Consider the following 17,194-nt stretch of genomic DNA (forward strand, 5'->3'; position numbering starts at 1 on the left):
GGCAGGAAATTCTAGTTAATGGTTGTACCTGAGTGATCGGTAATATACTTTCTGGAATATTGTAGGGTATTACTGATGGCTCTAAGATTGACTAAGGCACGAGTCGATTTTAGTTGTGAGTTACTTATACTTCTTGGCTCACTGTTTATATTTTTAGAGCTAGATATGAATATTTTTAATATTACTGAACTGTTAAATATATAAGAATTGTCCCGCTTTTTGAAAATTTCTGCAGGGTTGGGAGGAATGTGGTAAGGGGTTAGTTGAAGGCTGGGAATAGAACTATATCAGAAAGATGTGTGATCAATACTTGTCTATAGTTTTAAATTACTATGTAAAACCGCAATGTCAATATCCAATGTGTGAGACTATATGAAATCAGACATCACCTGACTATTATTGTAGAAAGTTCTTTATTTGGAGATATTTAACGTTTTGGTGTTTTCAAAGTTGATAAAGTACTGGAATTGTTCTTACTGAATTGTGATATGCTACAATGTACTCCATTTACATGCATGTCATTAAATTGATCTGTGTTATCTCAATACTAAAAGGAGATAATTCTTTAATGTCAATGGCAGTAGAAAAGTTTTGTTACTATTGTTACAAATATGCTGAAAATGAGCACAAAGACTAAAACATGTTTATATCTTTTGCTTAGCTTAATACTTCATGCAAAATAATAAACATGTGTACACATTGCAGGGGCATGACCATATGTTCTATTTTCCTATCCAAATTTGAGACTATTTGCATGTATAAGATGATCAAATTGTACAACAATTATTGCCTGGAATTTACAATAAATGATGATGAAGGAAAGTTCAGGAAGTGGAGCCTCACATCGATACCTTTACATCATAGCTGTGCTGCAGGATTAGCATTAATGGCCTGTATTGATCATGCATAAATGCTTAATGATTGAATGCATACTCTGAAAAGGTCCAAAGGTTAATACTGTCTTTATTGTTTGCAAACAATTGATCCAACTAGAGACCGACGACTCCTGTTTGGGGTAGTATGGACTGAGTAGTAGCACCTTCGGTTGAAGTACCATCGCCGACTAAACAGTAGTAGTGTCGCCTGTATAGCAGTAGTAGCACCACCTTTACAGTACACCTTTACATCGTCACTTCTAGGGGTAGCAGCAACTCCTATTTAGTGTAGTAGCACCTCCTGTTTAGGGTAGTAGCTTTTCCTGTTTAGGATAGTAGCTGTATCTATTTAGAGTAGTAGCACCTCCTGTTTAGTGTAGTAGCATTTCCTGTTGAGGATAATAGCTAATTCTGTTTAGAGTCACAGCAACTCCTGTTTAGGGTAGTAGAGACTCCTGTTAAGGGTTGAACAACCACATGTTTAGAATAGTAGCATTTCCTGTTTAGGATAGGAGCTGCATCTGTTAAGCGTAGTAGCACCTCTTGTTTAGGGTATTGGCACCTCCTGTTTAGGGTAGTAACATGACCTGTTTAGGGTAGCAGCTGCTTCTGCTTTAGTGTAGTAGCTGCTCCCGTTTAGGGTAGTAACATCAAGTTCCTGTTTAGGGTACTAAGTAGCTACTTCTGTTTAGAGTAGTATCAGCGCATGTTTCGGTTAGTTACAACTCCTGTTTAAGCTAATAGCTGCTCCTGTTAAGGTTAGTAACTACTTCTGTTTAGGGTAGTAGCTGTTTCTGTTAGTTACTGCGTCTGTTTAGAGCATTAACACCTCTTGTTGCATCTGTTTAGTAGTATCACCTCTTCTTAGTAGAACCTCCTGTTAAGCTAGTAGCTTGCCGGTTCAGGGTAACAGCTGCTCCTATTTAGAGTAGCAGCATTTCCTGTTTAGAGTAGTAGCACCCTCCTATCTAGGATATTAGCACCAACTATTTAAGGTAGTATCACATTTGCAGCATCTACGCAGGTGATGTAAAGAAGTCAAATATATTAAAGTCATAAGTCATTTATTACAAAAGTCAGTTTACAGGTCAAACAAATTGTGATTCCAAATCCAGACAAGAATAAAAAACAATGCCATGAGATACAGTCATGTCATACAGCTCAGTAACTGGGAATAATTTCATAGTACAGTGCAAAGTAGACAGATTGCTAGCACACAATAACGAAGGAGTAGAACTGTGTCTGTACACAGAACCATAGTACTAGTATGTTGAGATTCACAACATTCATAATCTTGAAACAACTTCACATAATATGAATAGTAATCTACTCCATTCAGTCTTCAGCAAAATTAGGTTAAAGTAGACATGAAAAAGCAACCTCACAGGGCTGCAGCTTTATCAACCATTACTTAACATGGCAACTTTAGTGAGCATTATCTATAGTAATACATTATTACCACTTCAAGTATATTACTGCTAATTCTTATAGTTGTAGATGCCCCTTGTCCTGTTGGTTATTATGGTGGCCTCTGCAACCTACCCTGCTCTTGCCCCAGTGAAGAGAATGCATGCAGTGAAGTTGAGGATAACTGTGCTAATGGGTGTGCTGTACCCTGGACTGGGATAGCATGTAATCAAGGTAACTAATACACAGGACCAGGAACAGCATCTCATCAATATTCACTCTTTAATTTATATTAATTTTGTGCTAATGTCCGGAAGAGTTATTTCCCATTCAAGTATTCACCATTGAATATGTGCTTCTGTTGCTGAAGATGTTAACTTTTCCATACCTTATAGTGACAAGCAATTTACGTCAAATAATTTCAAAATTATTAACTTACTTATCCAGTGAGTATAAAAAAGTAATTTCTTGTTGAAACTTCATACTACTCTGAAATCAGAGGCTTAATTTGACAGGAATAATTCTTTTTTCTGGACAGATAATGGTTTAGGGAACTTCAGTCTAACATATGTCAGGGTGAACTCTGGACAGACAGCTAACGTGACTTGTACTGTTATTAGGAACCCTCTGGTGGCAGAGAGTGACTTGGTACTGAGTCCTACTGGTACATTACTTACTGCTGATGAAGATGCAAGAAGTTATAACCAAACAAAGGTAGTGGGTATAAAACTAGATGCAGGCACGGATGTGACTTGTTCCATCAGTAGCACTAATCTAAAAGAGACCATCATCTTGGTGCCTTATGGTTAGTATGAATAAAGAATTCTTCCATCTGTGGAATTCATTCATGAATTTCATGTAAGACCTAGGTCTCATAGTTAATTTGTTGTCAGGTTGATAAAAAGAAACTCAACTACAGAATTATAAACAAGTTTAAATGTATTAACTTTTTATTAGCAATTTCAGGTTGATGATTGCATTAGGTGCTCATTTCGATGATGATAGTGGATGTTTATTTTGGTGATTGCAGTGGTTGATCACTTTGATGATAGCATAAGGTGTTCATTTTGATGATTATAGTGGATGTTCATTTTGGTGATTGCAGTGGGTGTTCAATTTGATGAATGCAGTTGATGTTGTTGCTGGTGACTGTAGTATGTGTTCAATTTGGTGATTGCATTCGGTGTACTATAGTGGATGTTCAATATTGGTGATTATAGTGGATGTTCATTTTGGTGATGATAGTGGATGTTCATTTTGGTGACTGTAGTAGCTGTTCATTTGGTTATTGCAGCAGGTCTTCATTTTGGTGAGTTAAGTGGGTGTTCATGCTTTTGATTCCAGCAGGTATTTTTTACTTTTTATTGTAGTTTGTGTTCAGTTCGGTGATTGCATTGAGTGTTTACATTGGTGATTGCAGCAGGTGTTCACATTGGTGATTGTATTTTGGTGTTCATGTTAATGAATGCAGCAGGTTTGCAGGGTGGTGTACATAGCAGGTGTTCATATTGATGAATTTGGTTGGTGTTCATGTGGTGATGCAGGATGTTGTTCAGGTGGATGATTACAATGAGTGTTCACGGTGGTGATTTCAGTGGGTGTTGGGGTTGGGGAACGTAGAGGTTAGTCAAGTTGGTGGATATAGTGAGTGTTTAATTTCCGTTCACCCTATTGATGACTGTAGCTGTCTCCACCCTGGTGATTGCATCAGGCTATACTGCTCACATGAGTATACCTATGTCTGATCCAAATGTTTTCTTCATATTTCAGATTATATAACCTCACGTGGCTTCTTAAAACTTTACAGTGATTTGCTTCCGTAGGGGTCCTCGTTTCAGTGAATAATAGTGAAAAACAAGTTTGGATGTGTTATCCATATTACATACAGTACAAAGTATTGTTCAATGTACTTAATTAAAATAAATTTCAAATTTGTAACGAGCTATAAAGATAGAACTTGGACCAACATGGTTGTTTTTAATTGCTCTGTGATATTACAATATGTTGAAAGTTCAGACTTTGTTATCCCTCTAAGAAAGGAGTCTATCATTCTGGTCTCAGGTTACAGTTTTCAAAACTATAAAGGTCAATAGTTATTTGGGTATATTCCACTTACTCAGTTCTACCAGTCTATGCTATTGCATCTGGCGTACTAGCCTTCTCTGATGTATATACTACCAGTATCACTGTCTCTTGGCCAGCGTGGAATCACGAGATGGACATTGGTGATGGACCTATCATTGATTATAAGATTCAATATCGAGAGGAAGGAACGACAGAGAGTTTCATGGAAGTTAGGAGAGGAGGTGGTCTCTCTCATCAGTTTACTGGTTTACAGCCAGACACTCAATATGAATTCATGATAGTTCTAGCGAGAGAAGGACAGGGAGGGGAAGGAGCTCCTAGTAACACACAGAGACAGAGAACACTGTGTCAAGGTAAGAGTCTTATCAGTTTACTGGTCTACAGCCAAATAATCTATGAGAAATCAAGATTATACTAGTGAGAGAAGAACAGGGAGGGGAAGGAGCTCCTAGTAACACTCAGAGACAATGAACACTGTGTCAAGGTAAGAGTCTTATCAGTTTACTGGTCTACAGCCAGATAATCTATGAGAAATCAAGATAATACTAGTGAGAGAAGGACAGGGAGGGGAAGGAGCTCCTAGTAACACTCAGAGACAATGAACACTGTGTCAAGGTAAGAGTCTTATCAGTTTACTGGTCTACAGCCAAATAATCTATGAGAAATCAAGATAATACTAGTGAGAGAAGAACAGGGAGGGGAAGGAGCTCCTAGTAACACTCAGAGACAGAGAACACTGTGTGAGGTAAGAGTCGTATCAGTTTACTGGTCTACAGCCAGATAATCTATGAAAAAGCAAGATAACACTAGTGAGAGAAGGACAGGGAGGAGCCCTTTTTTAAAACTGCATAGACAGAGAACAATGTGTCAAGATAAGACTTTTTACCTTCTTTTTGTTCTACAGCCAGGTACCTTATGAGTAATCGGGAATATTTATGACATTAAAAAGACTTAGTAGTAGGAAAAGGAAAATGAATGGTTAGAAATGAAGGTAGGACACTGTCTTTTAGTTTTGTTATAATTTTCAAAATTTGCGCAATAGTTTGAAAGTGATCATGTATTTTCTTCAAAATATATTAAAAACGTATGATAGCTAGCCATAAATACTAGTGATATATGGATATAAGAGCCCCACACATAACTAAGCTGTAGCAGATGTTAAAAGAGTCCCTTAATTTGCTCTAAATCTGATAATATTGCTATTGGGCCTAAATCACATAGCTTAAAACTAGGCCCATTACTCAGTTTTTTCCCTCATCTCTTTCACCTGCCTAGGCTTTCATGTATCTCCATCATAAAGCTACAGGAGGGATGTTCAAGTTTATCTCTTGCTTTGCTAGTTGAATGAGTCTTGAATGTTAGGCCTATTGTCAAGGGTCCGAACATTTTGCTCGTTTCTACGTAGTGTTTGCTTGTGCGCATTTGTGAAAATATTCCCATGCACAGGCAATTCATACAGAATTTGTGTCTTGACAATGCACTGGTGCATTTTGTAAACGATTGCCAGTTTTCATTAAAGGAATGGTGATAAGGTAACATTTAATTATTTATCCCTTTACAGTGCCTTATCCTCCAGGAAATGTGACTGTTACTGATAAGGCAGAGACTTCACTGACAATAGAATGGGATGACCTTATCAGTTTATGCAGTGAAGCAGTTACTTACCAGGTAAACATAAGCTTGAAACTACACAATATGGTTCATTTTTGCTCGCCTGAGTTTGAATTATGCCATATATCTCTTAACAGAATGCAACTGGGCAATTAATGAATTATTTACGAGAAAAACTGTATCTGTATTAAAGATTATATGTTGCGTCTTACATGTTCACTAAAACTATATTTAGTTTATGTATAGTTAATGTTTATCCTACGAACTATATAACTACTAATGATTTAAATTCTGTAAGGATCATTCTGAAGATGTGTCGTCAGCTTAAAAGTTTTAACTACCCTGTGGACTGTAAAAGTCAAGTTTTAAACTTGCATAACATGATTGTTTTTATATAGTAAGGATTATATGTAATAGGTGTATTTCAGATCTCCAAGGTATGATAAATTTGACAGAGCTATAGTAGCTAATTCGAGATAGTAGACAAAAATTAACCAGGTGTGCCTCTCTTTTTGTGAGTCAAAATTTCATCCTTGTGAATGATTTGACTACTTTGACATCGTCGTGGTAAAATGCTTGCCGTTGTTTTTGACAATAATCCAAATGATAACAACAGCATGCAAAACAAGGTTTTCTTGAAAGCGCCAATTATTTCAGAGTGATTGGTGGTTTCTATGTTGAAGCTACATACAAATACAACCAATGTAATCAATCGATATTGATACACATCCTACGGAACATCATTTCCATCACAGACTTGGCTATATGCTCATTATTGTTCTTTATTTATGCTCATTATTGTTCAGTGCAGCAGTGTTCCAAACTAGTAGTCTAATTATTATGGAAACAGGAAAATCTCTGGCTGTTTCTACATGTACAAATAAGAATTACTGAAAATGACCAGTATGTAGCCCTTAAGACCACGTTTTGCTGGTCTTGGCTTCAACCTTTGTGGACCTACATGGTCTCAATTATTTCACTAGTCTTAAGAGGAAACCATCATATATTTACTATTAAGCAACACATGATGAAACAAATATATTTAAGAGTTTCATTCTGGCCCATTGAAACCTTTGAATGTCTATTATACTGATTTGGCATTTAATGCTTACAACATGTCTCACCTTTTCCTGAAAACAGTTTGTATAAGTATGCATTGCATCTATTATATATATATATATATATATATATATATATATATATATATATGTGTATATTTGATATATATTTGATTGTTATCAAATCGTCTATAGTCGCACATGCACTGATGAAGGCAAACCTAGTGAACATCTTCTGGTAATGACCAGTGCTCGAATAGGTCATACGTACCTTATAAAAACTGTATGGTCAGTTGTAGCAGGGAACAGTTTCTTATTTTTGTATTTATAAATCCCCGTATGCTGCAGGAGTGTCACAAACTAACAGTTTGGCAAGCGCACATGTTAATACAGTCTCACTGCAGCTGACACATCTTAATCTTGCTATCTTGATCAGTCTAACGCACATTTAGACTGCCCGAGTGTCCGATATTATTGACGTAACAATGGCTGGTAGTGTCAGTTTACATTCAGTTACACAATTTATAGGTGGTAATTATGGTGTGAGGAATATAATGTAAATGTGTTTAGATAACTTTACGAAGCCTCATTTGTTTTCAAGCAACATCTTATCACCATTATTGACTGTATTTTCAGTAAAGTTTTGACTATTTTCAATCCATGAGTTGGTGACACAAGAGACATTTAGAGCTGATACATGAGGCTCAAATCCATACTTCATGATTCTTTTCAAATTTGGTAAGACATTTCAAGCCTGTTACTACCTTACGAAGCTCAGAGTTGCAGTGGAGTATAATACACCTGCTAGAACAGAAATGTTACAGAAGCCAAGTACATGTTCATTACAAATTGGTTTGGACAAAATATATAAGGGGAGTTATCATTTCAATAGTTATTTTAATACTTTTGGCAGATGATGTTTAAATTCCATATTATTTTCCAATAGGCATATGTAGCAGGTTATGTCTAGCCTAAGTTAGAAAATGTTGATGTTGGATACAGTATTAGTACGTGGGTGGCCATTAGGTCAGAAAACCCAACATTTCAAGGAATAGTACTCCATGACCTCCCACCATCCTTATGCATGTCTGGCATTAAATTATCTCAAGCAAAACTTAAATATCGACATTTTACTTTATTTGTTACGAAATCTCACACCTATACAATGTTAAACCACTGTGACCACATGTGACTGCACTGGCTCTCCTATGAGAATGTAAATATGCATTTAATATACACTGTGCATAAAACAAATGCAATTTAATTTAATAAAGTTAATACAATTTTTCTTTTCAGAATATATTATTTTTGTCAAGCTTCTCAAAAGTGATTCTATCTGAAGAATCTGGGTAGCTTGTCTATTTTTGTACCAAAGAGGAACAAAAGCTTCAATTTTATAAAACGATAATTACCTAATATTTCAGAGTGAAAGATAGGAATCTATATGCAGTTTTTATGAGGTACTGGTTACTTATTCATATTTTAAAATGGGAAATGACGATGATCATTGTGATCTTTTCGTCTTTACCTCCAGCTTCAGTACAGACCAATTGAAAAATTGTATGATCAGCAATTCGTTGTCTCTGGATTTGGTCCTCAAGTAGAAATTGCAAATAATGGAGCAAATAATGTTTATCAACTCACAGACCTGGAGCCTTCGACTGTTTATGAGATACAGCTCAATGCCCAAACGTCTGCTGGGCAAAAGGAAGTTGTCAGTATAACAGAGAGGACAAACTTGTTCACAGGTAATCTTAAATGGTCCTCAGCCATATATTTAATGATCAATTCTAGCTGTTTATCTACAAGGGGATAAGGTCAGTTTAAGAAAGAGGTCAAACTTGTTCACAGTTAATCTTCATTGTCTCCAATCATGATTATGGCTTTCAAAAAGGAATCTCTATGATACCAACAGTTCATTCTATTGGATCGAAGTAACTAGACCTGTTTAGTAGCTAGTTCGATTTCTTCTGTAGTTCATGGTTCTACTTTGACTGTGATGTGATGGTTACCAACATAGCAAAGACAGATCCCTCTGTTTGTTCAAAAGGAGGGATGGTGGTAATCGTGAATGCAGAGATTGCTGGCAATAAGGTCATGATTGAGGCGTTAATGGAGAGTACGAATAACTACCCCAAGACAACAGAGGAAAACAGCTTGATAGTATCCATTGATTCATAACAGTTACTGGTTTTCACATTCACAGTTGTGAATGTTAAACGATATCTTCGCTTCTGCCATCTGGTCAAAAGTATCTATTCTAATTGTCTACAGGTTTGGAACCACCAACTGTACCTTTAGAGATCACCCAAGATGGCACCTCTGCCACCCTTATTCTGCCAACTCTCAATCAAAAATATGCTTCGTAAGTCACCTTTTCTTGGATAAAATGGATGTAGCTGACTGGCTTGTTGATTTCCATCTAAATTTGTTATCTTATAAGACAAATGATTTTTCCCATTGGCAGTCAGTGATACCTCAGATGTTCAAATTGTCACAATTTTAGTGATGACCAATCTTCAATGGCATCTGTTTTGGCAATTTTTCTTTTGCTGGCTTGAGAAGTCTGCTTGGATGCCTGTTTACAATTGTTGGTTCAATGGTTGGGATAGTGTGAAAATAATGCCATACCACATAAACCCCAAGAAGATTGATCTCTAAGTAATGGTCAAGACTGATGTAAGTTTAATATCACCAATCCAACCAGAATTTTCTTCACAGGACATAAGGAATGAACCGTTTTATAAATATACTACGTTATTTTTCCCACTTTTTTTTCTTCTAATACCTCTTATGTCTAACAATAGAACATACTACATCAGAGTTCAGTTAAAGTCATTGACCAGACAGCAGCGAGATGTGGATGGATTTAGATCGTTCCATCAAAATCCTGACCAGTACGTAGCTGCTGAAGTAGAAAAGAGAGATGAGGACCAGATGTTTACTGTTGGTGATGGAGGGATGTACGGAATGTACCTGAATGCCCCTCTTAGAGAAGGAGAAAATTATAATGTATTTATAGGAACAGGAAGTAAAGCTGGAGAGGTAAGCCTTTAAGGTGTATGGGTGGATTTTAAAAAGAGATAGTTATTCAGTAGGGCTGGACAGAGAGATCAATAGAAAAGAGATCTGATTGGCTTCATAGTAGGAAGAGAGAGCTTGATAAATGATATGATTCTCATTTTGTTACTATTACATTTACAGGATGTTGTCGTTGTGTGGAGTGATCCAATTCCCATAGTAATGCCCAGTCCTCAAGGTAAGTACCTAATTAATTTTCTCATTGCTTACAATGTCATTCAAGTAAAATTCATTGGTACAGTAGTTTGCAAACAGCAAATAATTTTGACACAGTATATTTTCTCCAACACAGATAAAAGGTTATGTTGTGTCATAAAACCATATGTCTACGCAATGCTGCTTTGTACCGATATCTCATATTTTGGTTTGCCTGTCACAGATTTGTAAGAATCCTAACATGATAAAACATTTATCGTTGATTGTTATGCTATCAGATTTCTAACAATCTGGTTATTTCTCTGTGTAAGTCCGTCCAAATCTTACTGAATCCAACTCAGATTCTAAGATCTCACTCAACAGAATAAAGGGGGGGGGGGGGGATTATAACTTTCTATTGTTTTATCAAGCAGGAACAAATGAAAGTGCAGCTGCTAAATAAATCCTCAGAAAATTCCTCCATCTATTACTTATATTGCTGCGACATCTCTCATCAATTATATATCAGAATCAGCATTGTAACGAATGCAGGATTCTGCGACTCGGATGCAATGTTTTAGTCAGGGACACAACATCTTCAGATTGCTTGTATCTCGGGGATGCAAACTCTTTTTCATCTTGACAAACAATCTTGAAGTACACACTCTCACAACTAGTTCAATGCAAAACATAACAAATTTTTAAATGAATTTCTTTCTTTTCAAAACCACAACTTCTTCTGAAAAGAACAAAACATTTCGTCCAATCCAAAAGATGATTGAATTTGTTTGAACACAAGTCATAACAATAAACCGCGAGGTATAGGGTTTTCAGTGCAGAGATTTTCACATGACGGGCAAATCTGCCTATTGAAAACAGTCCTCAAATTCATTCGGGCATTAATAATGTGTTACTTGATAGCATAAACTACCCCAAATACTGCTTTTAGAATTCATCATTGAGTGCACCTAATTAATTAACCAATCACCTGTATGATTGTATAGTCAGTGCTATCATAGCCAGCACAACTTTCCTATGTGTGAAGACAAGTTTGGCTTGATCACTGAAATAATACAATGTGTGTTTAATCATGAATTTGTGCGGAGGAGCATTCAGTATGGCTAGTTTTAAGAACTAGGGTAGATATTCAATCTCCTCTGGTTTTGGTCAGAAACAGGGGACTCGGTGGTATTTGCTATAGGCAGGGAGGATTGTACTGTATTTGTAACTCCTTCACTACCGTACTCATCGACTCTATGTCCTCCACTGGGAGACACAGTACTTCCTCCTTGGCAGGACCAACAAAGTGATCGATCAGGGATTTTTGCGTTACCTTGTCGGAGAGTTCATACCTGCTGATTGCTTAACAGAACTCATCTAACCACTCCTCCAATGTTGGTCCTCCAGGTCCCTGAGGGGAGCCTCAGTAGTTTAAAAATGTGTAAGTTGGGATTCCTTAATTGAAACCCCATTGCACGATGGAAATATTGGGGCCAACATTATGATCTTTCACTGCCATGATTGCCTCCATGTTCAGACTCTGGTAATTCTCCTGAGCAAAGTACAATAACACTACTACACAGTCCACTAAGTTAACCACACACATTTCTTCCAGACATCAATGAAAAATATTCAAGATTTTGAATTTGTTTTTATGGTTATTAGAAGTTTCAAATTACAATGTGTCTCAGTGGTGACTGTTCAGTATTACAATTTTAAACAACCTTTTCAAACACAAATAATAATCAGAGTCCGAGGTTGTTCTTGACGTTCTTTTTGCCGCCCGTCATATTTATGATCATCTACGATACTATGAGACCTCGCTACTGACACTAATTCAAACAGACGTGCCCAAGGGGGGAAGTGGACATGGTTCTACGAGCCCAAAAAACAGCACTATACAGAAGTGTCCAGTTTCATCAGTTTATTCACTCGACAAGTTCAGAACAGATTTAGAACAGCCCAAAAATAATAAAAGGTGATTGCCAGTGTCCTTCAAACCCTCACAACATCTATAGAGGCTGTGTCATAAGTCATTAAAAACAGTAAAGTCTTGTCAGTAACCCCAGAAAATTTATGTTCTCTTCCACTAACTAATATTCCTAAGTAAAGCTTGATAACATGGATATTCTATGCTTAAAATCTTGATCAGCAGTCAATAACCAGCATGGCCCCGGCTGCGAATTTTTTTTTCCCAAACAGGTTCTCAATTACGGAGTTTTCAGCCAATCAGATTGCTCGTGACGTCAGCATCAAACGCTTGATAGTTCGAAGACATACACTGAGTTACACACTGACACTTAATAAAGTCTTGTTACGCGGTTTCCCTGCAAACGCCCTAACTTTTACTTTTAATGCTTGGATAACATGTTGACCTTACTTATGATACATACGCTACATTCTATCGGTTTCGTGTTTACGCCATCCAAGATTCGTCAGCCGTTCTATTGAAATCGGAATTCGTTTCGTGGAATGGGTAGGCCTACACCAAAATCAACTTCACGACGCGAGTTCAGCCTTGAATGAATATACGCAACAGTTTGGTGTATAGTCAAGGCTTCATAATTGACGCACCCCCGTAATTGACGCACCTTCAGTTATTACTAGCAACGATAGAGCAGGCCATCTAAACTTTTTGCAGTCAAGCAGAATTACATATTTCATGAGTTTGAATCCATTTCAGCTATTTGATGACCAAATTGTGGAATTTTTAAGCTTTTAGCACCCTTCCCCCGGTTTTGTACGTTTTTTTGGGCATTTGGAAATTTTGCACCCTAGTAAAAATAACCAACATTTCCTCAATATCATGGATAACACTACTCTCTGGGACCTGATCTGTCTAAGCTTAGAGGCTCAAGTATAGCAAACAGCATCTAAAGTCAATGGATGTATACTAAAGCCTTCACTACAGTTAGCTTATCGACGAATGTGTCAATTTAGGGGTATATGAAAGAACTTGACACGGCAGACATTTTGTGGTCAAGTTCTGCTCAATTGTACGTTGCATATGCACAGAACAATAAATATATTGAGGTCATTACATTTCTGAGGAACCACACATATGAAAAACATACAGTTGAGTGATTTTGATTTTTCCTTGATAGAAATCGTTGATCAAATCCTTAAGTGCGTCAATTATGAGCCCACCATGCTACAGTATGATGTATTTCCGTCACACTGCACTGTGTACACAGTTATAATACATATAGGCCTATATCGCATGTGTTATGTACCCCTGTACGAAACTTTCACTGTGCGATGTTATCGATAAATGCCTTCACAGAAATCTTCGATCAAAGTAGATCATACAATACTAGTGTGCTCATTATGTCTAAACCAATTCCAAACACATCTACATATATTTACGAAAAGCTGCGGGTAATTTTGAATGGGTATATCTTCGTTGCAACGAATGGATGCAGACATTTTGATAACCTCGAAGTGAAGGGTTTTATTGTTATGACGTAACTTTTCCGACCAATCATGAGCGACTATTTATACACAATTGAGAACCTGTTTGGGAAAAAAAATTCGCGCCCCGGCTGGTGACTGACTGCTTCACTTAGTGTAACAAGATATATAATACTCTACTGAATTTTTAATGCAAGAACAGCAGTACCCTACCTAGTGTATTTAAAACCTAGTCAACTACTAGATAATCCAAAACAAAAATGACCTTTAAATGTCTTAGAAAATAGTCATGAAACCAAAACCAAAAGTTCTGTGGCACATGTACTCTAAAAACCAGTATTAAAGAGGCCATGCAAATAAGGTTACCTACTGCCAAACATCCTGTTTCTAGAAGATGAGAGAACAAAGAAGGGAGGAAATGAGGAAAACAAGGATGACATTTCACCCATGGAGAGCCAAACAGGTCAAATTTCACGTTACCACACATTCATTTTAGCTGTGATCTTACGTGGAATTAAAAACAAATCCACAACCACGAAAATGATTTAAAGAAAGAACAATATGTCAACTATAGTCACTGCTAGTGTGTACGTAACTGCTTCACCCTTTTGCAGCTCTAATACAATGACCTCATATTTCATGGAGAAAGGATAAACAGTGGTAATATAAATGTAAATACTGATCAACCTGTAGAGTTATCACATAAAATCAACCTTTGTTCATGTTTTCTTGTCATTAATATGAATGCATGCATTTGTTAAATTGCTATTAATGTTTAAAAACATGTAACTCTTAAACTTAAATAGATTCTTGTTTTATTTTGCAGCTGCTTTTCTCATCCCTACTGTGACCATTCTTGTGGTGGTGTTGCTTGCGGTCGTTGTGATTGGCATCATTTTGGTTCTTTGGTAAGCATCTTTTCCATGTTTAAGAGTATGGACATTCATCGATTGATTTGATGTGTAATGATCACAATTGTCTCCTTGTGGACATAGGTAGAGTCCGTTGGTCAAAGTATTCATTTAGGCTGACATATGCAGAGTGTGGTTCTATTGTAAAGCCACGTGTGCCATATTATGTTGAGTTCAGTCTCTTTCCCATTGAGTCATCGGCAAGTAATCATTGCGTTGTCATGATAACGCATTAATATATGATGCAGGTGCATTTCTTTCATAACGAATGATATTGTATTAAGTTAGCAGAAATACCAGCTGCTTAGCATTGTCTTGTACATCATTATTACCTGCTTTAGTAATCAAATTGATTGCCTATAGTGTTCTTGGGTATTTTTGCTAGGGTATTATATACTGTGCTTTCGTAGTTGCTGAACATTAACACTAGGCTAGCAGTGAGTAGTCACACAGTGTGTAACAAATGCACTATCTCACGATGTTAGGTTGGCCAAACCATGGCTTTGCATACTTGCTCTAGCGCATCATTTGTATTATTTGGCCTACATATTTATTAGATTAATAGTTTGGTTTTCCTTTCTGTAGGCGCTCTATATGGTAGCATTAAAGCCCAGTCTGTTATGTTCAGTTGGATTTGTTGCAAATATCCTGAGCTAGAATCAATTTGCATTTCCAGATTCTTAAGTAAAACTTAAGAAATTCCATAAAAGTGGTGTCGTAAAATACTTAGTAAAGCTTTACAAATTAATAATACTTCTTAGGAATTCATATGTTGATGTTAAGAAGTAAAAGTTGTTCCCAAAAGTCACTAATGATTAAAGTGAACATAGTTCTGCTTAAAAAAACTGTTTTGCAAAAATTTGTTTGCATATATGAGTCATTCATTGCAATGATTAAATAATGGTAAAGATTCCCTTAGCTTTCTATCATATTTTCTTTATCAATTTTTCTTTATCTTGTAGTATTCACAGGAGGAAAAAGTCTGATCCTGAAGCAACTTCAAGTAAGGTTACTATAAGGGGAAACAATTCTAAGGACTTTCAAAAAGTGTTTTTAAAGTTACTAAATATGCCACAAATGTCACATTTAACCAAACAATTTGATAATTTTCTATTTGATACTAAAGTCCATAAAACATACAGTCAATCAGCTTTACCGGTCAAGTTGTGCATATAAATAGCCATAAAATATAGCTATAATGTTGATAATTTTCCATAGGCCAGTATTCTTTACCAACATATAAAAGTGTCTTGAAGATAAATTTATAAACATTGAACCAAGTGCATTTGTTTCTCACTAATTAATCTTCATTTATTGGACAGTGACTTAGTTTGATTAATTAAAACCTGTCAATTAATGCTCGATACCATCAAATGCAGCTAACATGAAGCAAATTATATTATGAAAGGATCTATTTTTTGTACTTCTGCAGATAAATGGTAATCAATTATTAGAAGATTTTAAGGATCATGTGTGCAGATAGAATACTTCGCAAATTGTCTTTGGTTTTTGTTATTTATTCTCTGTATACAGCTCCCGATCAAGCTCAAGACTTAGCAAGAAACATACCATTAAAACCTCAAGGAAGTAAGAAAGATGACATAGGAAGTGATGCCTATGAAGAACCGAATCAGAAGCAGTCATTCTCAGCTTCAGAAATTCCAGGCAATTACACTGAACCTCATGATAATACAGAGCAGCCTGATGTGGAGTATGAAATATCTAAGTATGAAATGAAAAGTGAGAGTTACGATGATGTGGAAATAGAGAATCAATCAGGCATTATTGGCAGTGTAAATGAGTATGAAGAGCCGAGACACTTTGATAAACCAAAACTTTATTCAAATGACTTGGGTAATCCAAACATCCTTAATAGAGGCCACTTACCGATCATTGATACTCCACAACATGGTAGGTCTTTAGATGTTGAAGAATGTTATGAGGAACTTCCAGGAACTGCAGAATCCAAACATGTTGCTTCTTGTAGAGTCAAAATCAAAGATTTACCGAAGCAGTTACGGGATAAGAATTCTGTCCCAGTGGATACAATCACAGATGAGTTTAAGGTAAGCCTATACTGCTCTGTCATGGATGTATTAAATTGTCTGTGGGATAATAATTATATTGTAACATGAGAATCAGCAATATTTGTTACAGGCTTTATTTAGTTAATAGTAAGTTTGGACAGGAGACCAAGTTTATATTAGGAATAATGACTGGTAACTCTCTATATGTGACTGTACATGTTAATTTATTGAGTATATAGCTCAGAAAAACATTTATTAAAGCTGCCTAATTGAGAAAATGAATAGATTGCAATCAAAATAAACAATTGTCTCAACATTTCATAGAAACTACCATGTGGCCAGCAGCATCCATGGACTGTTGGGATTCTGAAGGATGAGAACCCAAACAGTGGAATATTACCTTGTGAGTAAGCAAGTACTAAGCATTCAATATAATGCATTTGATTGGCAGGTCTAGTGTGTCCAAATGATGATGCAGGAATACACACTTCTGGAACAGGGAAGGCCATAATGTCATCTCAGGCAGTGAACCAATTTTTTTTTTTCAAGTTTGATATGTTGTTCCCTAAACATGGAAACTTGAAGCACAATTC

General features: G+C 36.4%; 1 protein-coding gene across 2 annotated transcripts in view; it reads left to right on the forward strand.

The window, feature by feature from the left end:
* The window catches only part of LOC139955725 (receptor-type tyrosine-protein phosphatase mu-like), a 66,409-nt gene that overhangs the window by 32,706 nt on the left and 16,509 nt on the right, over positions 1 to 17,194 (forward strand). For both annotated transcript variants that reach the window (XM_071955160.1, XM_071955159.1), the window contains exons 7-18: positions 2,367 to 2,516; positions 2,821 to 3,087; positions 4,403 to 4,720; positions 5,929 to 6,035; positions 8,571 to 8,784; positions 9,311 to 9,401; positions 9,844 to 10,081; positions 10,241 to 10,295; positions 14,490 to 14,571; positions 15,537 to 15,577; positions 16,108 to 16,640; positions 16,926 to 17,004. In XM_071955160.1, coding sequence (XP_071811261.1) covers positions 2,367 to 2,516; positions 2,821 to 3,087; positions 4,403 to 4,720; positions 5,929 to 6,035; positions 8,571 to 8,784; positions 9,311 to 9,401; positions 9,844 to 10,081; positions 10,241 to 10,295; positions 14,490 to 14,571; positions 15,537 to 15,577; positions 16,108 to 16,640; positions 16,926 to 17,004 — 2,175 coding nt within the window. The remainder of the gene's footprint in view (positions 1 to 2,366; positions 2,517 to 2,820; positions 3,088 to 4,402; positions 4,721 to 5,928; positions 6,036 to 8,570; positions 8,785 to 9,310; positions 9,402 to 9,843; positions 10,082 to 10,240; positions 10,296 to 14,489; positions 14,572 to 15,536; positions 15,578 to 16,107; positions 16,641 to 16,925; positions 17,005 to 17,194) is intronic.

The sequence above is a fragment of the Apostichopus japonicus genome, chromosome 2, assembly GCF_037975245.1.
Source record: "Apostichopus japonicus isolate 1M-3 chromosome 2, ASM3797524v1, whole genome shotgun sequence".
Classification (NCBI taxonomy): Eukaryota; Metazoa; Echinodermata; class Holothuroidea; order Aspidochirotida; family Stichopodidae; genus Apostichopus; species Apostichopus japonicus.